At 40.8% G+C, this 24660-nt stretch overlaps 1 protein-coding gene across 1 annotated transcript; it reads left to right on the top strand.

Annotated features, from left to right (window-relative positions):
• Positions 1-2650: 2650 nt before the first annotated feature.
• On the top strand, positions 2651-24660 carry LOC149300253 (carboxypeptidase B-like). Its single transcript, XM_089485250.1, has 11 exons — positions 2651-2715; positions 2812-2887; positions 6656-6780; positions 6979-7075; positions 7155-7256; positions 12843-12944; positions 14237-14347; positions 14432-14522; positions 14618-14820; positions 15148-15232; positions 24476-24660. Exons 1-11 carry the CDS (start codon positions 2651-2653, stop codon positions 24658-24660), a joined length of 1242 nt encoding a protein of 413 aa, XP_089341376.1.

Here is a 24660-nt window from a genome sequence, read left to right as displayed (position 1 = left end):
AGGCAGATTAAGGGGGCGGTTTGTGTCCCAATATCTTGTTTTATGTTAATGTGTGTTTTGCTGGATATATCCAGCTCTGTGTGTCTAAAATAAATCAGTCTTCATTTGGTTTTACCCTACACTGAGTCTCGGCTAGTGACTGGGGAACCGGGGAAAGTGTTGTCCCAGACTAAGGGAGCACAAGACAGCGGAGGCAGTCGGTCGGACTAGCCAGCTCCGTGACAGTAGGTAATATGATTGTGATTAAAAAAAAACTTTTATAAGCATATATTTTGGAAATATGAATACAATTTTGCAGCTTGACTACAAATTGACTACTTTTTTGTCCATGTAGAAAGTCTCAGAAAATATAATGAATTTACAGTGCACTGATTTTCTAAGCACAGATGTTTCCGTTAGCTTTGTTGTAGCAGTCATAGTGTAGATTTTATGGCTGAAAGCTTTTACTTTACACAGGTCATTGAATTGAGGTGTAGACCGTTCATTGTATTGAGTTTACAGTTTCTCCCTGGGAGAAGAGCTAGTGCAAAGCTGCAAATACAGAGACCTCTGTAAAACACTCCACTGCTTTATATTAGTTTTTACATTCCAGTTTGATGTGTTTTAGTAAGCTCTGGATCATCTTAGCAATAGATACCTTATATGAGAAGTCAAGAGTGCTCTGGATCTTTTTTCAAACTTTTTAAGCCATACTGTTGTCATGAACTGAACAACTACTGTCACTGAACAAATTTATCATCACAGAAGTATCATCTAAATCAATTAATACGATTGTAAGCACTTTTTAGTTTATTATATATTTTTATTTTCTGAAGTCCAGAACAATTCCAAAAAAAAGTTCTTCAAGATGTAGTCAGAATGTGTGTGATTTGTTTTCTATAAAGAACAGCATGCAGTCAGAATTTAGGTAATTGTGTCACATTCCCAAAAAAGTTCTTTGTTACAGGATGTTCCATCAGATAAGTTTTCTCTCGGCATCTGCTTGCTTTATATTCCAAATTGATTACTCGGTTCCACTTGGTTCTCTGGGCCTGTCCTAGTATTGTTTTATATGAACTAAAAATACAAATATATATATTTTTTTTTTCTTCTTCTGTATGTAAGTACAGATGTTGCGCTGCACTTAAAGTTCAGATTTTAGAAATGCTGATTTTTCTAAAATGGAAACTTATAGTTTATATGGAGACCGAGAGAAATCAAATTATGTATGAGATGTTCTGCTACAGGCAGCTGGACATTGCATTACATTTGTTAGTCAGAGTAAAACAAAAGAGACCAACTTTTATTTCCTAGGCCTACCAGTAATGTTTCGACTCAGAATAATGTTGTAGAGAATTCTGACATTACGTCTATTACTGCCTATAGTCAGGAGTTTAGGGCCATCAAAAATATTATTAATAAACATAATAAAGTTTTGTATACAGACCTCAAGCTAAAAGACGTGATGTCTAAAGGGGTGTTGCCAAGACTAAAAGCAACAATCTTTCTCTGAGGTTGGAACAAAACCATCAAGGCAGCAAGCAGTCTCGATAATGGCATGTATCAATGTGGGCACAAAGTTTGCAAGTGTTGTCAATTTGTTAGAACTAAGAAGGATTTCACCTCCTTCTTTACAAAGAAGAAATACCTAGTACGGGAAATTGAACATAATTTGCCAAGGCCAGACCCCCCTGAAATGGACGAAAACAAAGCAAAAAGCTCAGAATTTTCACTCTTTTGCTCCGACTCTCTCACACTCTCATCCGCATTCTCTCATGATCTTGTCCACATTCACTCACGCTCTCTGAATCTATTCATACTTTCTCTGCCCACCACTTCTGCTTCCACCTCTGTGGCTCACAGCTTCGCATCCGTGTCTTGCATTCTTTTTTTCTTCTCCTTTCTCTTTTTCTCTCGTCTTTCTTCTCTATTCTTCCTCATCTACACAGACATGACCTTCCGGTGAACTTTTGCCGAAATTCTAGATCTCCTAGTGACGTGCTCTCTCCCTGATTTGAGGGTCAGGGTAGAGGACGCCACCATTTTTCCCTGAGAACACCACCAAAATGGCGGAGTTTCTGGTGACGTCTCCGAAAAAGAAGGCCAGACCCCCCACGAAATGAAAGGAAACATTCACATTAGCTTTAACAATGAAATTATGTATGGAAATAAACAAACTAATATTTTTAAGATATGAAATGTCATGTTTTGATGAACTGAGCTTAGATAAGCAGTCACTGCAATAACTGAAAAACATTTTGAAATAGGTAGGTAGAACTACAGCAGCAGTACTTACCAATTTAGCATGTTTCTGGTATATTTTGGTATATATATATATATATATATATATATATATATATATATATATATATATATATACAGTATATATACTGTGTGTACTGTGTGTGTTTTAGCAATGCATACGGCTGAATGGACATCCAAATCTTTGAGATTTTTTTAAGTATTTCCATTGCTTTAACCTAGACTTTCAAAATGCATAGATACACAAAAATAGGTCAAATTGTTTACATTGTTAAATACGGCAAGGTCATTGTTGTAATTTATTAAACAGCAGTATATTGAAATTCTATGTACTGCAAATAATAATCTATAAAAACAAACAGAGCAATGTATATAAGGAGCTGTACATCTACCTTTTAAAAATAAAAACATGTGGTCAACACTTATTTTAGTGTGTTTTGCAGTAGTCTCTGCTGAGCTTCAGGACTTTCATGGGTAAGAATAATAAGAACTAAATTTAGATTTTTCGACTGAATAAATCCCAATACTAATATATATACATATGTATGTATTTTTTCTTATTTTCGCAAGGGATAAAGTGTTTAGGGTAGTACCACAAAACACCGAACATGTGGAACTTCTCAAGAACATTGCCAGCTATATTCAGGTATGATCTAAAGTGTCCTAAGCTAATAAGCACATACTTTTTTTCTTACTTTACGTATGTATGTTTTAAAAGATTGGCCAGTAGTTTTTTGAAATCCATGGTCTATAGTTGTTCCAGTTTTCTGCCACAAATTAGTATTTGTTTGGTGATCTTTTCTGGTTTTTAGTAAGAATATGAGTTTTGGATTGATTGTTCCTCAAATGCAAAATAATGTTTGTTGACCATTTCCATGACAGAACAAGCTAAGGCCCCATTACATTAGTTTTATTAGTTTTTAAATGTTTTAGTTTTTATACCTTTTAAAATGAAAAGTCAGATTTAAGTCATCTGAGAGCAATCCATAAAAAGGTCTTTTAATATTTTAAGGGTAATTTTAGTGCCAACATATTTTTCATCATCTTGTGAGTAATAAAAATACTTTTCTTGACACTTTAATATATGAACTAATAAATGTTATTATTAAAAATGTACACAGTCTTTCTTGCAAAATCCCCCAAATATCACAATCTATTTGATGTGTTCATTCAATCATAATACATCCTATTATTTTAACCATGCTAAGCGATCAGATTTGGAGGTTTATATTATGTTTATTAGTTCATTTAGCTTGTAAAAAATGAAATCTGTCTCATGCCCAGAAAAATATAAATGTAATAATATATAAATTAATAATATAATATCAACAAAAACTAAAATATGAGTTTGCTTATGGTTTGGGCATCTTTTCATGCCAACATGGGGTCATGCATTAAAAAAAGATCTAAACCTACAAAAGTATTAACATAATTTTGCCTTTCCTAATTTTGCAATGTGTTAATCAGGTAAAGCTGGCTGGCTCATTCCTCTGGCATTCATCAGTCACACTTGTCTAGTAAATTTACTCAAATTACAAAAAAACCTTAATTAGTAAAAAAATTTTTACCTGCATTAATTTATTCTAGCCACAGGCTGGTATAATTTTTGCATACACATTTTCAAACCATAAGATCGTATTTAATATGTACACAAATAATTACAATATATTATTACAAATGAATAAATACGAACAAATGTAGATGCTAAGATTCCAATACTTGTAATTTTTAAGGAATAGTATTTCTTAATATTTAAAGTTACTTTAAAGTTATTTAAAGTTACTGGTATGCTTTAAACAATGCTTTCAACAACTTGTTCTGATATTTAAGTTTCCATGCACAGAAACTTTAGAGGGTATGGGTAAAGACATTGTAAAGACATTGCACAATACTTTTAAAGTAATGATTTCTATTAATGCAAATAGCAACCGTTATACATACAGACATAATACTACTACTTAGCATGTATAGGTTAACTTTTTTCTTTGGCACAAAAAAACAGACAAATATTTATACAAAATGTGATCCCACTAAACCTAGTGTAATCTGTGATGGAAAATATATGGTTTGCAATTCAGCTCCAATATGGGGTTGCAGATTTTGGACTGTGATCACTAAAACATTCTACATTGAAATCAAAGGAAAACAATTACACCCTAAGCAGTTCAATGGGGTGTGCAGATTATTAGCATGTCTAACATGGATACATTTCCGTGGTACCATTTAGATCATCAAAACTGAAATATATCGTAATAAATTCTATGCATTGGAGAAGGTTGAATGTTCTCCCAGCATATGCTGTGGGTTATGGTAGCACAGTTCCATAAGTAAAACAACCAACATATGTTATTACAGAAGAAAACACTTTCACCTGCTCTGACAACACAGCAATTTAACATTAATGGTTATTTATTTTATCTTTGTCATTGTCATGTGCAAATGTTTTCAATGAACAAAAATATAAGAACAGGTTGTCAAGGTATCTCAAAGGTATGCTAAATGTCTGTAGAAAAAAAAAAGAAAAAGGTTTAAGGATCCAAACATTTCCTTTCAGATGCTGTCTAACTGCACTGCATGCACTCTCCCAAAGCTGGCATAAAGCTTGAAGTTTATATTTGCATTTAAATGATCTAGGTTATTTCTGTAAATAAAATATTTTCTTGTCCAGCCAACTATTCGGTGCAAGTGTAATGTTTAGACATGAAACTCCTGAGCGGTATGAAAACATTGCTATGGAAAAAAACGTGAAATTGCAATTTGACATTTTTAATTATCTCTGTAGGAGTAGAGGGCAGTGGTCACGAGCTAGAGGAGGGAATACTCGTTACATTTACTCCTACAATCTTCATTCCTGAAATTGTGTGTACTATTACAAACAGATCACAGAATGTGTACAAAAAACTGTGATAAGTACGAAATGTATAAGTCGACTGCTTTCCTATGTGAAAAGATATTTATATCATCGTTGGAAGTTTCATACATTTATAACAAAATACAATATTTGATCAATGTGTATTTTCCTGCTTTATACAGGACCTTCTTTAGTCATAGTGGACCATACCACAGTGTCCCAACCAGGCTCTTTAGGTGAAGTTCGGTGGAGATCTCTGCAGCCCCCAGCACAGATCTTGAAGTTATAGGTTCCTCCTTCATGGCTTGTGCTCCTCATGATGTCAGGCTCCTATATATATGACATCATTTTCCAGAAATCTGCAACATGGGGGATGTGGAAAAACCGTGAGGAAAGAATCAATAGTTGAGAGGTCTCTGTTGATAACGTCCCAGAACTCTACCATGTCTTAAAAACCTCCACACCCTAGTAGACAGTTGTTTCCCTTTGCTAATACCAGGCCAAGGTCTGCTGTCCCTTTTTCTCTGCACTAACCACATCCCTGTCTATAGGAAATTGGCATACGCTAAGTAAATGTATGGGGGGAGGAGAGGACTGGAAACATTTATATATGATATAATAATTGTGCATGTGGGAGTATAAATTGTATTGAAAAGGGAGCTCTTCACCTTCAATTCATGTTTAAATATGCCACAGTTAGGTATATTCCCAAATTACCACAGTCTACAGTATCTCACAGCACTCTAGAAATACCACGGTTAAGAAGTGACCATGGATGTACACTGAAAACGTAACACAAAGGGATTTGCATAATTTGGTTATGATCATACGAATGACATTTTATCACAGCAATGTTCCACTGTAATAGTTTTTCGTTTAGCATGGTATGTGTCTGTTGAAACTCAACTGTGACAAAGCGCATACTTCTCCAAGATTCCGCTAACCACAGAGACCATAATAGAGACAGGTCACTGAGTGAACATCTACAAGATCAACCAGAGAAATATTATGAAAGAGTCCACTATAAGCATATTAACCATTTAAGGAGATGGCATTTCTCAGTGTCTCAGAAACTAGTTATGCTGCTGAAAGTTTGATGGAAAGAATCCCATGCTTGGCTCAGTAGAGGATCCATGGAGAAGCACGATAATAAATTATGGCCATTGGTCCCTGCCTGCAAGAAAGGTCGACCTTCTGTTTTCTAATTGGAAACGCTTGCTTGGCCTTAGTGCCCTCGTCAGTTCAATGACTTTTACAAGTTCAACCATCTTCCCCATGGTTAACTGACTACCTTGGGGTAAACGGTATTACTTGAGAATTGTAAAAGAGACACTACAGCTTCCTCTACAGCAGTTATATGGGATGCAAACGAGGGGTGAACATAGCTCACTGGGAGATGATATGTCTCAAGCTAAGTTTTATTTTAGAGGATGGCTTGTTGAGGTTTGCATGGCTAACCAACAATTATGAAACGCTACCACCATAAGCCTATCTCTTATAGACAATACTTACCCATCTTCTAATTAAAGAAAATGTTTAAAAATTTTCTACTTTCTTTTTCAGCTTGACTTCTGGGTCCCAGATTCACTCACAAGCATAGAACAAGGGAAAGAGGTTGATTTCCGTGTTGAAAGTGTCGTGTCTTATGATGTACAGGCTCTTATTAGGCACAGTGGGATGCCCTTACAGTAAGTTAAATTGTATCAATGTCTCAATGAAAGAGAGAGAAGAGAGAGAGAAATTTAGTTGTAAATTACTATTACTATAAAAATACTATTTTAATCAATTGTACTAAAAACAACACTAAGGATAATTTGAATTTAAAATGTGCCATTAGTTGTCACTTCACGAAATTTAAAATTGATAAAATAGTATTTTCTCTGCAGAATTCTGATTGATGATGTGCAATTAGCTGTGGGAAAGCAACAGGATAGCAACATCCGATCTGTCCACAGCTATGAAAAGTACAACGACCTTGATACGGTATGATCTGAGTTCTCATTCCACCACATATCATGGAGTCCTAAAATACTCTTTTTCTAAGCATGCTTCTGTCCTACAGATTTATGCATGGTCAGCTAACATCGCCGCTCAGAATCCAAACCTTGTGTCTCGCTCCCAGATTGGAAACTCATTTGAAGGTCGCCCTATTTATTTACTTAAGGTAAGCTGTATTCATTTTCCCTTATATCTATGACATCATACACACAGATCAAACTATTCATGATATATGATATGAAGTTTTATATATATATATATATATATATATATATTTATATATTGTGACAGGCCTCCTTTTTCCTTGGGATTTTTGTCAAGGATCTTGGCTGTAACCACAGTCTTCTAGGGTAAATGAAGTCCAGGACACATCCAGCTCAGCTTCAATGTTTATTTTAAAGGAATAAACAGCAGCCAGAGCCGGCCGAAGACTTAACGCCGCCTGGGGCGAAGTTTAAAATGCCGCCCCCCGCCGACCGGTACTTACCCTTAAACAGTCCTGCGGCGAGTCTCCCTGTGCTGCCACGGTGCCGGCTTGTAATGCTGAGCGCCGGAAATTCACGTCACTTCCGGCGCTCTGCATTACAAGCCGGCACCGAGACCGAACAGGGAAACTCGCCGCAGAGGAGAGAGGGGCGCCGAGCGGGTAAGCGAAAACCACAAAAAAAAACGCTTGGGGCGGCAAAGTGCCGCCCCTTCTGAAGTGCCGCCTGGGGCAATTGCCCCAGTCGGCTCCATTGTAGGGCCGGCCCTGATAGCAGCAGTTTATAAGTAGCACAGGATAACAGTCTTTGTTTGAGCACTTGCTTAGTAAAAAACAGCTCCAAACATTCACCTTCTAACCAGTCACAAGTTATCATCAAAACGGTTTTAAGAGAGAAACCACTCCTCAGTTCATCAGCTCTCCCAGCTGGAATAACACTGGTCTCTCCCTCTGAATCAGGCTCAATCCCTTTAACCTTCTGCCTGCTAATTAATCAGCCACAGGTGAGCTGTTACTTAGTCCACACCTGTGGAGCTCCTGTCCAGAATACAGGCTTTGGACTGGATCAAAACAGCAAGTAGTGCTGTTGGAGCACTGGCCCACCCTGCTCTTCCAGATGCTCCGCCCCAGGGACCCTTACCATGTTTTGCAAACTGCCAGTAGTGCAGTTTGTAAACAAACAACATATTTCCCTGGGACATATTTTAACCCCTTAATGACAATTGCCGGTCCTGGCACGGCACGGAAAAGCATGTGCTTTACGACAATTGACGTGCCAGGACCGGCACGTCTTTAAACGGGTGCAGAAAGCGATCTACTATCGCTTTCTGCACCCAAAAAGCGTTGCTGAATGCCTCGACCTCGAGGCATTCAGCAACGCTGCGATCGGCACGAAGGGGCCATCTCTGGCCCCTCCACGGGGCGTCAACATCCGCCATACTTTGACGATCGCCTCCTAAACTTAAATGGTGTCGCTGGAATGCCTCGATCAGGAGGCATCCAGCGACACCAAACACTAACCTTTTGATGGGCTGTGACCGCTCCGGAGAGCGGTCACAGCCGCAGCTGCCGGCAATCTTCGCCATCAAGGAAGATGGCCGCCGTCCTGTAACAGGAACCACAAATTTTAAAAGTTCGCTAGATAGTCCAGACCATCTAGAGAACTTTGGCTCCACTTGCAGGTTGAATACAGGTACTGCATTCACCATGCAAGTCAATGGAGCCCAGCTTTCGAATCACAGTGTGATTAGTAAAAATAAATTAAAAAATAAAATAAAATTAATAATAATTAGAAAAAAATAGTAAAAAAACAGTAAAATGTAAAAATCATTTCCCACTGATGTCACTATCAGGGGAACCTCCAAGTTGAAAAAAAATGTTAATTTAAAAAAAAAAAAAAAAAAAAAAATATATATATATATATATAAAAAATATATTTTTGTGAGCAAGTCCTAAAATTAGCATATTAGCTTAAAACAATTCTCGCATGGAAAGAGTTAAAATACTGGCATATTAAATGCCCGTGGGGTGTCTACTTTAAAAAAATGTATGATTTGATGGGGTAAATTGAATGGGCCAGGTTCAACAACGTCCCAATTAACACGGGGGGAAGGATGGCCACACATCTAATTTCCAATTAGAAAAATGCACACGTACCAAATGTGGCCTTTTAGTTCCCCCAAAAAATGACACACCCATGCATGTGGGGTATCACTGCACTCAGGAGATGTTGCTGAACACATTATGGGGTGTCGTGTGACAGCGGCATATACCAGGAGCTGTAAATTCATACATAAAGTAGGTGTGTGTGGGAAAAATACACACACAAAAATATTACTGCAAACTTTGAAAAAATGCTGGTGGTAAAATATGTGCATGCAAAGAGTTAAAATACCAGCATTTAAAATACCCTGTGGTGTCTAGTTTTGAAAAATATATGGTTTTGTTGGGCACACTGAAATGGCCTGGCTCAAAGATGTACCAAATAGGGCATGGGCAGTGGATCCCAAATGCCAAAGTTCAACATTGAAAAAAGCGCATGCCCCAAATGTGGCCCTTTTGCCCCAAAACAGCCAGGCAAAATCATTCATGTGAGGTATCGCTGTACTCAGGAGATGTTGCTGAACACATATTGGGGTGTTTTGTGATAGTGACATATACGAGAACATTTTAATTCATACCTGAATTAAAATGTGTGTGGAAAACCAAATGCAAAAAAATGACTACCACAAAGTTTGACAAAGACTGGTGGTAGATATGGTGCATGGAAAGAGTTAAAATACTAGCATTTGAAATACCCTGGGGTGTCTAGTTTTCAAAAATATATGGGTTTATTGGGCACACTGAAATGGCCCGGCTCAAAGATGTACCAAATAGGGCATGGGCAGTGGATCCCCAAATGCCAAAGTTCAACATTGAAAAATGCGCATGCCCCAAATGTGGCCCTTTTGCCCCCAAACAGCCAGGCAAAATCATTCATGTGGGGTATCGCTGCGCTCAGGAGATGTTGCTGAACACATATTGGGGTGTTTTGTGATAGTGACATAAACTAGAACATTTTAATTCATACCTGAAGTAAAATGTGTATGACAAAACAAATGCAAAAAAATGACTACCATAAAGTTTGACAAAGACTGGTGGTAGATATGGTGCATGGAAAGAGTTAAAATACTAGCATTTGGAATACCCTGGGCTGTCTAGTTTTCAAAAATATATGACTTGATGGGGTAAATTGCATTGGCCGGGTTCAAAGATACCCGAAATGGCACATGGGGGGAAGAATTACCAGATTTGGAAAAAATGGCTTTGAAATAGCAAAACGCTACCTGTACTTATTGCCCCATAATGGGTAGAAAAAAGCAAAAAAACATAAAAACATTGGGTATTTCTAAACTCAGGACAAATAGTAGAATCTATTTAGCAGGTTTTTTCATTACCTTTTATAGATGAGTAAAAGATTTTTCAACTAAAAGTTAGAAACAGTCATTTTTTTCTAAATTTTTCACCATATTTTATAATTTTTTTAATAGTAAATAATATGATACAATCAAAACAATGTCATCTAAAGAAAGCCCTTCTTGTCCTGAAAAAAACAATATCTAATGTGTGTGGGTTCAGTAAACGGGAAAGAAGAAAATTACAGCTAAACACGAGCAGCGCAGAAATGTTAAAAAGGCCATTGTCACAAAGGGTACAAAAAGTAAAATCAGCCTTTGTCTCGAAGGGGTTAAAGTAGGCTACTATTGACCAAGGCTGGTCTAATATATCTGCCATCTATCACTATACCACACCTTTTGTCACAATATATATACCAATAAAGTAATTTATTGTTGTTAATTTGAAGTCGATATTCATGTTCTTTTATTTTGTATTAAAGCTTTAAGTCTTTAAATACAGCTATACTGGTTTACAGTGATTTACAGTTTAGGTGAACCGTCTAAACCTACATTGGTGTTAACAAAGGTAAAATATATATTTTGTTTAAGGTTCAACTACAAGTTTACAAATAATTTTTCAGTTGTTAAGTGTAGACCGCTTAAAAAGCTACAAACAGATCATCAATTAATTGAGACGTGCAGAGTATTTCCAGGTCATAAACTGATACATTTTACTCGTAATATCTATACAATCAAAAACTCTATCTAGAAGTATTTAGACAGGTTTGAACTAAATAAATGTACAGTAGAAGGTCAACCAATTAATTAGCACATGAACAAAAGAGCGTACAGACAGTATAATGTGGCTAATTTAACCTTTTAAACTTCATAGCCAAAACATTAAAGGGACACTTCAGCCATCATAATCACTTTAATGCATGTGATAGCTGAGAGTTCCCTTTAAATTTACATGGTGCCCCCCTAAATGCATGGGGGATCATGCAGAAACTCTCAGCTATTTTCTTTGCAGAAGATATCCTGGAACATGATATATGGGCTCGGGGGTCTATTAAGACCACATGTGCATGCGTGGAAAGTGCTCCACCTTCCTGCCACTGATTTATATTATATTTTCATATGCATTGTTTATTTAGGGGGCTTTCTGGAACACCGAATTGTCCATTTAAATATCCACCAGGGTTTTTGAAAGGGTATAACCATATAAACCATATCTTACTGTAAATTTACTGTGTAAACCAGTCACAGGATAAGACTATCTAATAGACTTCAGACATATTTTTTGGCTTAATGCCACAAGTATCACTGCTCAATTCAATAGAATTGCTTCATTTCCATCAATTAAGATTGAAACATTTCTGACATAAAGCCTAATTGGTGAAACCCCACTTCGCAAGCTATGTATATGGACTTCTTGTTACACATATAAAATGTATAAATGAAAATTGTTATTTTGTTGAAAGTTATTCAATAAAATAGCATTAAAGTAGTTATTTCAATTGAGGTGGGGCGACGTAAAAAATACTTTATTTGTCGAAGGAGCTTCACACATTTTAGTTTTAGTAAGATTAACTTAATAAGGATATCTACACATTCATAGGGCATATTTAACATAAGTGAGCTTCATTTCTAAATGACTTGATCTTAGTTGTATTGGCGGATGTTTGCTTTGATCTTATTAAACACACAGCTTTTAGACTTCTGCACTCAATGTACTGCGATAATGAGAAAGGCTCACTAAAAATATGTACTTGCATTTGAGTAGCTAGTGCTCCTTATGCCTCAAGGCTGTTTTGTTCTGTCAATAATTTTTTTTTTATTTAAAATTCCATAATAGATGTTATGTTATATTGTTTTGGGGCAAGAAAAAAACAAGACAATATTTTACACGTACATAAAAAAATAAAAAATTTGTTTCAAATCTTTGATTGCTACTATCTTCGCTTTAAACTTTTGTTGACTAGGCCCAGTCAGCTATGATTTTAATGGCTGAGTCTATTTCCAGATCCAATTCACTCATTTCTAAGTTGCCTTTAGTTTTCAAATTATTTTGAAGCTATTCATACTTTTACTTTATCAACAATGGATCTCACACTTAGATTTCAAACTCTGCAACATCATCTACTGGGCACCCACATGTGATGTTTAATGGCCAATGAAATATGGCAATCGTAATGTTGTCTTTAATTAACACAAACTTTCAAGGTTAATTAAGTAAAAATACTGGTATATAAGTGTGCTACATGACAATATGACAGATGACTGACAGAAAATGTTAAAAAAGCATTATTCTAATTCTAGAATCCCTTGTACTGTTGTGTGAAACTGCTACAGAGCCGGTAATATTTCTATTTTATTATTTTATTATTTTTAGGTTGGAAAAAGTGGATTAAACAAAAAGGCTATTTTCATTGACTGTGGATTCCATGCAAGAGAATGGATCACTCCTGCTTTCTGTCAGTGGTTTGTGAAAGAGGTGAGTGAATACCTAAAGCTACATTTTTCACATACAGAAATACGAGATCTATCACCATGTATTACTCCTGTATCCATCTTGTATTAAGATGTAAAGATATAGGGCTGATGTTCACAGATAAACTGACATGTTGCTTAAAATGTTCATTGCTTGATGGACCTTTTATCTTCTGTTATCCTGAGCTGGATTGAGTCCTAGCCCCTATAATAAAAACCCCATCATCTCCAGTAGTAGTAGTAGTAGTAGTTAAAAATGACTGTAAAGGTTTTTTAGCTCTTGAGAAGATAATTAGGCTTGTTTTATATTGAAAGTGAGGTTTGCATACTTGCTGTGTGAAGAAATTAAATAGAAAACCAAAGCTGCTTACCTTCTACTGATCACTCGATGCTGCATGCCTTTTTCTCTGTCCTTGTGGGCAGGGCCAACAATGTCCATACACACTATCAGATCCTAAAGTTTCAGACACTGTTGCTGTCCCGCAAGGACAGAAACAAGGTTTGTGTAATTGTTTTCTAAAGAGCTTTTTATACTGTCAATTAAGAGATAACACAATCAATTTTACCTGACAACTGATTAATAAGACCACCCTTAGCAAAACGAATGCAAACTCAAACTACCCCAGACAGCGCTGCTACACTGGTAGTCTGTGGTTTTGCGACATTGCTGTTCATGACCCCATTGAGCTCCGGCCTCCTGGATACTTTCTTATGCAAGCCAAATGTCAGCTGAAGAAAAGCAGTGGACAGATCCAGAATCAACAATAATAAAACACCATAATACACAATGAAATATTTAATTTAGTCCCTTGTAAGCAATAGAAACACCACCATTAGACAATATGCAAACTGCCATCACCAACACTAACCAAAATACCAAACATACAGTATATAACACTAAAACATTGTTTATGAATCTCATCTGTAGAGATTTAGTAATAGTAGCACCGTTAATTCCACCACAAAACCTCAGTGGAATTAAATTATATGTAGCAAAAATCTCAAATTCTGTCTATTATACCTCTACCCATAATGTTTAAACATTGCCCCTTCATTCATAACATTACCATTTGCCTATTGCACCACTATTTGCCCCATCATTTCAGTCCAGCTAGCTAAAACTTCATGTTTAGTGAATAAGCCAGCTTAGCTCACAAATGCATTGGGCCTAGTGAGTCGGGACAAAGCCTGGCTAAGCTTGAGTTTGGCACAACAGGCTGGCTGAACCATCTTGATATCTCACCTTCACTCATAATGTCTTTATTACGTACATGATTTTTTTATCTTTCACCATAGGCTGTGAACTCGTATGGCTCTGATGCTCAGTTCACCAATCTTCTTGACAACTTGGACTTCTATGTTCTACCAGTTTTGAATGTGGATGGATATGTTTACACCTGGACAACCGTATGTATTATTTTGGGTTGCTATGGCTTTCTCTGAGGGTTTGAATAACATAACCTCCACTAAATTAGTTTATATTTCCTGTAGAACCGATTGTGGAGGAAGACCCGTTCTATCAACAGGAATGACAAGTGTGTTGGTACTGATCCAAACAGAAACTTTGCTGCTGCATGGTGCAGTGAGTATTTCCATTCACATCAACAATCCATATATGAATTGATATAAAACATAAAATGAAAGAGAAAATTATATTTTTTTGCTATTTTGTTAAAGCTGCTGGATCTTCTTCAAGCCCTTGCAGCGATGTGTATTGTGGTTCTGCTCCTGAATCTGAAAGTGAAACTAGGGCTCTGGCTGACTTCATACGAAGCAACCTCTCTTCAATCAAGGGCTATCTGACAATCCATTCCTATTCGCAGATGTTACTCTATCCATATTCATACCAAAACACCCTTCCCAATGATTACACAGAGCTGGTGAGTGTGGAGTTAATTGCAGGGGCAACAACACATATTTCCTGTCTACAGGCATCATTGAAGCTAACAGTCTTTTAGTGAAACAGGATTGTTTTATGGAGTAACATTACTTGTTTATTTTCCCTGTTGCTTCTGGCACCCCCTGGAACGCAATACCACCAGGGTCTATGGGGCATGCACACTCAATGTTGAATGCATACTCATGTATCACTCATCATGGCTTATGGCTGGCATGTAGACATATTACGTCTGGACATACGCAGTGCATAGAGTCATGTAGGCACTGTGTACCTGATGGTCTTGTTTTTGACGTTTTGTTTATTCCAGGACAGCCTTGCCAAAAGTGCAGTTGAGAAACTGGCTTCACTTTATGGAACTGCATACACATATGGCCCTGGTGGGAAAACAATCTGTAAGTCTTCTTAATTTCTTCATATTTATTAAATTAAATGTGTGAAGCATGGTCTGGGGTGATGCTTGGTTATATTGTCTACATGGCTATTACGTATTGCAAAAGCACAGCATTTGTCTGCACATAAGAACCAATCTGTCCATCCAGTCCGGGTGTTTTTATAGTTGTTTAAAAAAAATTTTTGGTCTGTAGTCTTGTTTTACAATGACGATATATTTTTTTAATGGTTAAATTCCATGACTGTATTAACATTTACCACTCCTGTCGGAAGGCCATTCCACTTCCACATTCCCAAAACTTGATGATGATGCCCTAGTTGTAGACTATGGCCTCTTGTCCAATTTCCTCTTCTCCTGTTAGATACACTTCCTTTGTGTACTTTGTTGAATCCTTAAATGCATTTGAAGTTGTCCATCATATCCCCTCTCATCTTTCCTCAAAGCTCGGTTTAATTGGATAAGTGGGATTTTTTTAAAAAAGATTCAAAGTTACATAAGCTTTCAGGACATCTGATGCCTTGCCTTAAGGTAGTACAAAGAACCCAAAGGAATAAGCAAAATCCTTGAACTAGAATACATTATGTTTGTGATAAGACCATTCTGACAGTCTTCAGTGTTCTAAAGAATACACTTTCATTGTTGGCATATCATGAGTAAGAAACATTTGCACTTGTTAGTGTTTAGTGAATAATGGCCAGCATTTCAGTGCAGATGCACCATGCTTGTAAGTGCATCTATTTTTTTTATCTCATTTATTTGGCACTTATCATTGTTTTGAATTTGTACTTCTATTTCTTTGAAAAATATCTACTTTTGGAAATCAAGCATGTATCCAAGTTACTAAAAAAGTCAAATGGGGAAATACTAGAGTCTGGGGAACTGAAGTACCGTATTGGCTTGAATATAGGCCGCACTTTTTCCCCCCACTTTAAATCTTTAAAGCAGGGGTGCGGCCTATATTCGGGGTCTAGCGCCCGACGCCCGGGACATGCAGTGCAGGGGGGGGTGCCGGCACGGGAGGTTGTCTAAGCGCATCGTGCGGACGGTCACCTGCTGCAGAGGTTGTTTACCCGCATCGCCGCAGCCGGTGACCGTCCGCACGATGCGTTTTACCTCTGCCCCCAAGACTTACCAGAGCAGACTCCCGGGTGTCTTGCGGGGCTGGCGGGGGACATCTACGCAATACGCGTATACAACTTACGCGTATTGCGTGTATACGCGTATACAACTTACGTGTATACGCGTATTGCGTAGATGTCCCCAGCCGGCCCTGCAAGACACCCGGGAGTCTGCTCTGGTAAGTCGGGGGGGGGCAGAGTGGCAGCATATCTCGGGGGGGGAGGAGGAGGACAGTGGCAGCATATATCGGGGGGGAGGAGGAGGAGGACAGTGGCAGCATATCTCGTGGGGGAGGGGGACAGTGGCAGCATATCTCGGGCGGGGAGGGAGGAGGACAGTGGTAGCATATCTCGGGGGGAGGGGGACAGTGGCAGCATATCTCGGGGGGGAGGACAGTGGCAGCATATCTCGGGGGGGAGGACAGTGGCAGCATATCTCGGGGGGGAGGAGACAGAGTGGCAGCATGTTTTTTTGGTGCTTTTTTAAAGAAAAAAACTTTTTCTTTAAAAAAGCACCAAACTTTTAGGGTGCGGCCTATATACGGGGGCGGCCCATATCCGAGCCAATATGGTATGTTGTTTTAGTGCAAGTTGTCTCAGTACCAGTGCAAGCCTGAACTATGATAACATAAGCTTCAACAAAGGCAAACAAATACTGGCTTCAATGTAATATATGGAAGTTTTATTTCTTTTTTTATCAATTCCGTTTATTGCAAAGAGAACCACAACGGTACACAGTCACAAAGTGAGTGAACATACGAGGAACACAGGTACAGACATACCCAGATATACAAAACATGATATGAAACCACAGCAGAATGCCATAGGCAAATAGGCATGCAATACAAAGTACCCGTAACCTTAACGATAGAATGACACCAGGTAAGTAGCACAATATGCGGTTCAATTGAGAAAGCAAGAGCAGTGTATGCAAAGGCCTATGAGAATCGAGTAGGTACTGGCAATTTGCGAGCGCACACCGCCTCAGCGCGTAAAACCACAGAATGTGAGGCATTAATCAGAACAAACAAACAATAAACGACAAAACGTGAGCGGCATCGACAATAATGACAAAAATGAAAGGAAAAAATCAGGAACGATAAGGGGTAAGTAATCAAAGGTGCAGGAGAGTGGGCATATGCAGAGTAGGGAGAGCAGAACACTCAGAGAGACGGTGGGGCATCCACACCCACTATGGCAGGGAACCTCGGAGACAGGAGGAAGGTCTTCCAATGAAACCAGCGCAGTTCATGCTTATGCGACAAGCCCTTAGAAGCCATAACCAGGGACTCCATCTGGCAAAGAAAGTTAACCTTCTGCACCCACAGCCTAATCGGAGGTATGGAATGTGATCTCCAGAGCTGAGGAATCAGGGCCCTGGCTGCGTTCAAAAAGTGTAGGGTCAAGGAACGCTTATAGCGACCAATCGGAATGGGAGGGGCCTGTAAGAGAACCAGCTGAGGCGTCAACTGGTAATCCGGGTCACAAACCTCTTTAATAATCGCAAACACCACAGACCAGAACGGGCGTACCCGGGGACAGTCCCACCAAATGTGAACATAGGAACCCGCAGACGACTCGCAGCGCCAGCACAACGCAGAAACCTGAGGCAAGAACTTATGGAGTTCCACAGGGACCCTATACCACCTGGTGAGTATCTTAAACGCCAGTTCTTGCGTCTTACTAGAAATGGACCCCTTGTGTGTAAGGTAAGCAATGTTGCCCCACTCCTGATCCGAAAACCGAAGCCCCAACTCGCCCTCCCAGAAGCTATAGTAATACGGTTTGGTCTTACAAGTGGTGTCCAGCAGGGCAGCATACAAAAGAGACAAAAGATGAGGGGTCTCCTTGCCAACATCACACAGAGATTCAAAGGTCGTGAGAGGACGCAGCACCCGGGGATCGCGGAGCAAGCCTGAAACAAAATGCCTAAGTTGGACATAAAAAAAATTAAAGTGCTTAGGAACAGGACGGAGTGTGCATAGGTCAAGGAGCGGGCGCAAAGAGGAACCCGCGAGGACATGATGCAGCCGGAGTACAGACGACCCGGCAGGCAGCAATGCCCCCAGGTGTGCCAGAGACAAACCCGGGACAAAAGCCGGGTTATGCGAGACAGGCGTGAGGGGACCAGGATGAGTAAGGAGATGACCCCTGGATAGGACTCTCTTAAGAACCCTCAAGGTAGGTGAGACGGTAGGGTGACGTGGGATATGCAGGTGGCGAGATGGCTCAGGAACCCAAGGGACAACTGAGATATGTTGGGCAAAAATCGAATGCTCCATAACAACCCAGAGTTTAGGCGCAAAGATGGACCACTCTACAAGCCGCCGGAGATGGGAGGCCATCCAATAAAGCTCGATGTTAGGGAGCCCCACACCACCCGACAACTTCGGTCTAGTCAAATGAGAATAAGAGAGCCTAGGGGCCTTACCCCTCCAAACATAACCAGTAAAAAGCCTCTGGCAGGCCCTAAAGAACGACCTCGGCAAGAAAATGGGGAGGGACTGGATGGGATAGAGTAACCTAGGGAGGACATTCATTTTAAGGACCCCCATTCGACCAAACCAGGAGAGATGGGGGAACGACCATCTCCTCAGATCAAAATCAATGGAGCGGAGGAGTCTGATGAAATTAAGAGAGGCGAGGTCAGAAAGGTCAGGGGAAAAAAGAAGACCAAGATATTTAATATGATCGGAACGCCAATGAAAGGGGAAGGAAGCAGAACAGCGGACACGGAGCGATTTGTCTACATTAAGACCCAGGACGTCTGACTTTTGAAGGTTTATCTTATAATTAGACAGGGTCTGGAATGCGCGCAATTCAGCAAGCAGGTGAGAAATGGACAGAAGTGGGTCTTGTATGAAGCAGAGCACGTCATCTGCATAGGCCAGAACTTTATGATCAACGCCTCCTATCCGCAAGCCCAAGATATTGGGGTTAAGACGTATAGCAGTAAGCAACGGTTCCATGGACAAAATAAACAATAAAGGGGAGAGGGGGCATCCCTGACGGGTGCCATTCGACAGGGCGACCCGGCCCGAAAGGACACCATTCACTCTAACCTGGGCCGACGGATTGGTGTACAGGGACCCAACGAGGGACAAGTAAACGGGACCCAGACCCACCTTAGCCAGCACCGCAAATAGGAAGGGCCAGGCCACCCTGTCAAAGGCCTTTTCCGTGTCCATAGATAGCAAAACAGAGGGAGTTTTATGGTATTGAGAGTACGCCATGAGATTAAGTAGACGAATCGTATTATCCCGTGCCTCCCTGCCAGGAACAAAGCCCACCTGGTCAAGGTGGACAAGGGAGGGAATCAGAGGCTGGAGCCGGAGCGCAAGTATCTTGGCCAGCAGCTTCAGATCAGTATTTATGAGCGAAATTGGCCGATAGCTGCCACAACATTCATTATCCCTACCAGGCTTGGGGACCACAGTGATCACAGCAGTGTTGGAAGAAGGGTGTAAAGGGGATCCATCAGACAGAACCCCAAAGAGCTTCAACAAATGCGGGCCTAATACAGGGAAGAATGTGCGGTAATAGACCGGGGAGAAACCATCCGGCCCCAGGCATTTGCCCCGCGGCAGGAGCTTCAGGGCCTGATCCACCTCCTCCAAGGTAATAGGGGCGTCCAATGCCGCCCTATCGTCTCCGGAAATACTGAGCCTCTGATATTTGGATAAATATGTATCTATGGCATCACGAACGGAGCTGTCCGAAGAGGATGGCAGGTTATACAACTTTTGATAAAAGGATCGAAAACATTGAGCGATTCGCTCAGAATGGTAGTGGAGGGTCCCCTGCGCGTCACGGATTTTAGGTATATACGTGGCCGAGCGTTTATGTCGAAGAGCCCTGGCCAGGGACTTACCGGGCTTATCCCCTAGCTCAAAAAAGTGCTTCCTCAGAAGCAGGAAGTTACGCTTAACTTTATCATTTAAAAGGGTAGCCAGGTGGTCGCGAAGTGCCTGCAATTGGAGAAGGAGAGCATCATCCCCAGTGCGCTTATGGCGCAGCTCCAATTGGGCAATACGTTGGTTAAGACTTAAAATAGAAGCCAATTCCAACCTCTTGTACCGAGAACCCAATTTGATCAGGTGGCCCCGAATGACCGCTTTATGGGCCTCCCACACAGTAGGGAAGGGGGTGTCAGGGGAGGTGTTTTCCTGAAAGTAGGCACGAAGATGACCGGACAGGTCCGCAACATCCTGAGGATGCCCCAGAAGATTGTCATTCAGGCGCCACGACCAAAGTCTCGTAGGCAGGCTGGGGAGGGAGAGGGAAAGACAGACAGGGGCATGATCACTTAAGGATTGGATACCAATGTCTGTCTTAAAAAGAAGGGACAGGTGATGGTGGGAAAGAAAAAACATATCAATTCTGGTGTAGCGTTTATGTAGAGCAGAAAAGTAAGTATAATCACGATCCCGGGGATGCTGCGCCCTCCACACGTCCACCAACTGGCCAAGGTGCAAATGCCTCTTAACCTTATTAATGCTAGAAAAGGAAATGTGAGAAGTCGAGGCAGAGCAATCCATGGCAGGATTTAGGACCATATTGAAGTCTCCCCCCAGGACGGTGAGGCCCTCCTGAAAGGCAGACAACTTAGTTAAAACTTGCACTATGAACGCAGCTTGATTCTGGTTTGGGGCATAGAGGTTAGCCAAGGTGACCTTTTGTTGACCAATAAAACATTTAATAAACAGACAGCGTCCCTCAGGGTCCCGCCATACCTCCAGCTCCTTAAAGGGAATGTCTTTGTGAATCAAGATAGCGACTCCCTTAGTTTTGGAGTCCGGACTACTGGCGAAGTAGACCGAGTGGAAATATCTATCAGACAACTTAAACTGTTTGGAGGCCAGAAAATGCGTTTCTTGAATGTAAGCAATCTTAGTTTTCAGGGAGCGTAAAACATATAACAATTTGGAACGCTGCTGCGGCTTATTGAGCCCCCTAACATTGAGAGAAGTAAAACGGATCAACTCAGGAGACATGGAGAGAATGGCAGGGACCCCTCAGCAATGACGTCGACACCGCACAACAACAAAAAAAAGTGAGGAGAAAACAGAAACAAAATAACAAATAACCAAACCAAGACGAAGCAATCGTCAAATGCAATCGCATTGAAGAATGAGCCAGTAGATCGAAAAGACGATCCAAAACCAGGACCACCAGGCAAGACGCCCGGGGACGGCAGGCTCCGGCAGGGCAGCAACGGCCAACAAACAAACCAAGAGTAATCATAATAAATAAAAAAAAAAACCAACACACATTCAGAGCAGATACCCTCATGAAAATATAATAGGAGGTTAGGAAAACCACCGACCAGGGTAACCGAGAAAAAAAAAAAAAAAAAAAAAATTGTAGTGTAGTGTGGTGCGAGTAGAGTACTGCAACCGCCAGTAGGGGGCAGTACATGCGTGACGGAAGCGTGAGGGACCAGAAATATGGCCCAAGGGCACTAAAGTGTATAGGGAGACATAAGTACAACAGAACACAATTATGTAAACAAAGCAAGAGAAAGGGATAAAATAAAAAGGTAAACAAAACAAATAAAAATCAAATAAAGAAAAAGAAGAGGGCACCAATACAGGGAGGAAAAAAAAAGACCTCCACGGCAACATGAGACGCAACCTACCCCCACAGGGGTGCAGTATCAAGAGCTAAACGGACGGAACGGACGAAACGGATACGGGACGAGACGGAAAAGCAAAACGTCGGAATAAGGTAAGTCAATAGAAATAATAATAGAAAAACGAAGCGACGCGGAGATAGTCCAAGTCCCGGCAACACCGACAGCAACGAGGCAGAAAACCAACAGAGAGAACTGGAAGCTCCTCCAAAGGAACGATGAAGAAGAGGTCCTTCAAGCCGGTGACGGAGCCTTCTGATGGCGCTGACGCTTACGGCGCTGGGGGCCCAGAGTCCAGGCCCGGGCAGGATCCGACAAGCGCGGCGGTGCTGAAAAGCTGTACTCCCAATCCTCTACCTGCACCTGAGGGAGGTCCAGACGATCAAGAAAGTCCGGCACATCGGACGCCCGCCGAATGGAGAAGGTACGGCCATCCCTCCGAACCAGCAGAGCCGCAGGAAAACCCCACTGATAGGGAGTCGCCGAGCGACGGAGCAGGTCAGTAACCGGGCGTAAATGACGCCGAAACTGCAGCGTTTGCGGTGAGAGGTCAGGAAAGAGCAAGATTTTATGGCCTTCCCAGGAGACGGAATTCGTTGGCCGATAGCGTGCCAAGATGGATTCCTTGACAGGGAAGTCATGCAGTCGGCAAATGATGTCACGAGGCGGTTGTGTATCATCCGATCGCGGTCGAAGGGCCCTGTGAGCCCGGTCAAATTTGATATCCGCGTCCAACGGACGTTGCAGTAGGGTGTTAAAAATCTTACGCAGAGTGGGAATAATGTCAGGTAGCTCCACAGTCTCAGGGACACCCCGCACTCTCAAATTATTTCTGCGGCCTCTATTGTCTATGTCGTCGAGGCGTCGAGTAAGACCAACAATAGTACTCGCCTGATCCTGGAGCTGGGCAGATAGAAGATCGACAGTGGAGGAGATCTTGGTTGTGTCCGTTTCAAGCGTGGCCACCCGGTCGCCAATGTGCTTCACATCTGACCTGATCTCAGTGAGCACATCGTGAATACCACGTGTCGCACGGTCGACGACCTCCATAAGATCTGCTTTCGACGGCAGGTGTTTAAGAGCCTCTTGCCAAGGTGAGTCCAGAGGAGGGGTAGAACGGTCCCCGGGTGGAAGAGCCGGACCGATGTCCTCTGATACGCCACTCTGCGGGCTACCGGGAGCGGAGAGAGGCCTAGGGAACGAGTCCCGCAAGTCTTGGTCGACGGCCCCTTGAAAATAGGAGCGCACCGAGGTGAGTGGTTGCTTGTCCTTAGCCCCCTGCGACCTCGGCGTTGCCGCGGACCTGTTAGGCTTGCCCATCCTCAATTAAATGACCTGAACGGTGGGATTATAAAGTGAGGGTACACGGAGCTCACAACTCACGCGTCCATCTTGGAGCTCAGTTGGCCACGCCCCCCCCCAAGTTTTATTTCTTGAGTGGGTGGAAGATAAGTGGAACCTCCTTCCAACAGAATTTAAACATTCATGAATAATATAAAGGATACTCCCTTGACAAAGACTAATAGCCGAAATATAGGGAGGTATCCAGGATCTCCATGCATACCCAATGTTCTTAAGGTGGTGTTTTTGCTTTTTTTTTCTTGCTCACTAAGCGGTTATCATAAACACTGTTTTGTAATGATTATATTTATATTTGCTTTTGCTATATAATAAATCTGTATGATCTGAGTGCCCTTGTATCAAATCCCGAATATAAGACAACACCAAGAACAAAATAAGGTGTTTTATCTGCTGCCAAATTCAATGTTTTTTTATGGTGGATGTTTCTTTGGTTGATTTATTTACTAAATTGGGCTCAGCGGCAAACCTGTACTGATTGTAAAAAAGGTCGACAAATTTACTTAGCCAACTCGCATTAGCACTTGTAAAACACCCAATACAACTTCCACACTTACAGAGTGGATGAGAGTTACAAAAAAGCACGTAGCTTGCAGATTTATTCATCTGCAACTTGCAAATGTTTGTAAAAGTCACCTGACATACCCAGGGTAAGGTGATAATGGATTAAAACAAACAAAAAATGAAACGTGGATCCCAAGAAGCTCCTATTAACCAAAGAACCGAAGATGCAAAATCTCTGAACTCAGCCTTTTGATGTAGATCCGTCCAAACTGGCTGGATGTGGTTGTGGTGTACTATCCGAAGAAATCACGCACTCACAGGTCCTCACACATAGATTAATAGTTTATTCCTAGGACCATACAGTGGATCTTTGATCTTTGCAACAAGTGCATGATTTATTTGGATATACAGTATATATATATATATATATATATATATGTATATATATATATATATATATATATATATACAAACATATAAGTATTATTGCAGCACAAGTGCAGAATTAATTTTATAATACATTTATAATATATTATCTGAACCTTTTGATCTTGTTAACATGCTAAATCCTTTGACATTTACAAAGATATTTATATCTGTCCTAACAATATTTCATTGTTTCTCTTACCAGACCTTTCATCAGGATGCTCAGATGACTGGGCTTATGACGTAGGTATAAAATATTCATACACGTTTGAGCTCCGTGACTTGGGAACATATGGCTTTTTACTTCCAGAGTCCCAGATCAAAGATACCTGTGAAGAAACCATGTTGGCTGTCAAGCACATTGCTGACCATATTCTCAACAGTGCATGA

The sequence above is a fragment of the Sceloporus occidentalis genome, unplaced genomic scaffold (genome assembly GCF_023333645.1).
Source record: "Sceloporus occidentalis isolate IW3139 unplaced genomic scaffold, rSceOcc1.0.p SCAF_25, whole genome shotgun sequence".
Classification (NCBI taxonomy): domain Eukaryota; kingdom Metazoa; phylum Chordata; class Lepidosauria; order Squamata; family Phrynosomatidae; genus Sceloporus; species Sceloporus occidentalis.
The sequence above is the reverse complement of the archived record's forward strand: the minus strand, read 5'-3'. Positions and strand labels throughout refer to the sequence as shown.

Excerpts from the sequence above, each read along its gene's own strand:
- LOC149300253 (XM_089485250.1), top strand. The coding sequence starts at position 2,651 with ATGTGGTCAACACTTATTTTAGTGTGTTTTGCAGTAGTCTCTGCTGAG. Across the intron at positions 14,821-15,147 it reads CCAATGATTACACAGAGCTG|GACAGCCTTGCCAAAAGTGC; the intron begins GTGAGTGTGGAG and ends TGTTTATTCCAG. Across the intron at positions 15,233-24,475 it reads CCCTGGTGGGAAAACAATCT|ACCTTTCATCAGGATGCTCA; the intron begins GTAAGTCTTCTT and ends TTCTCTTACCAG.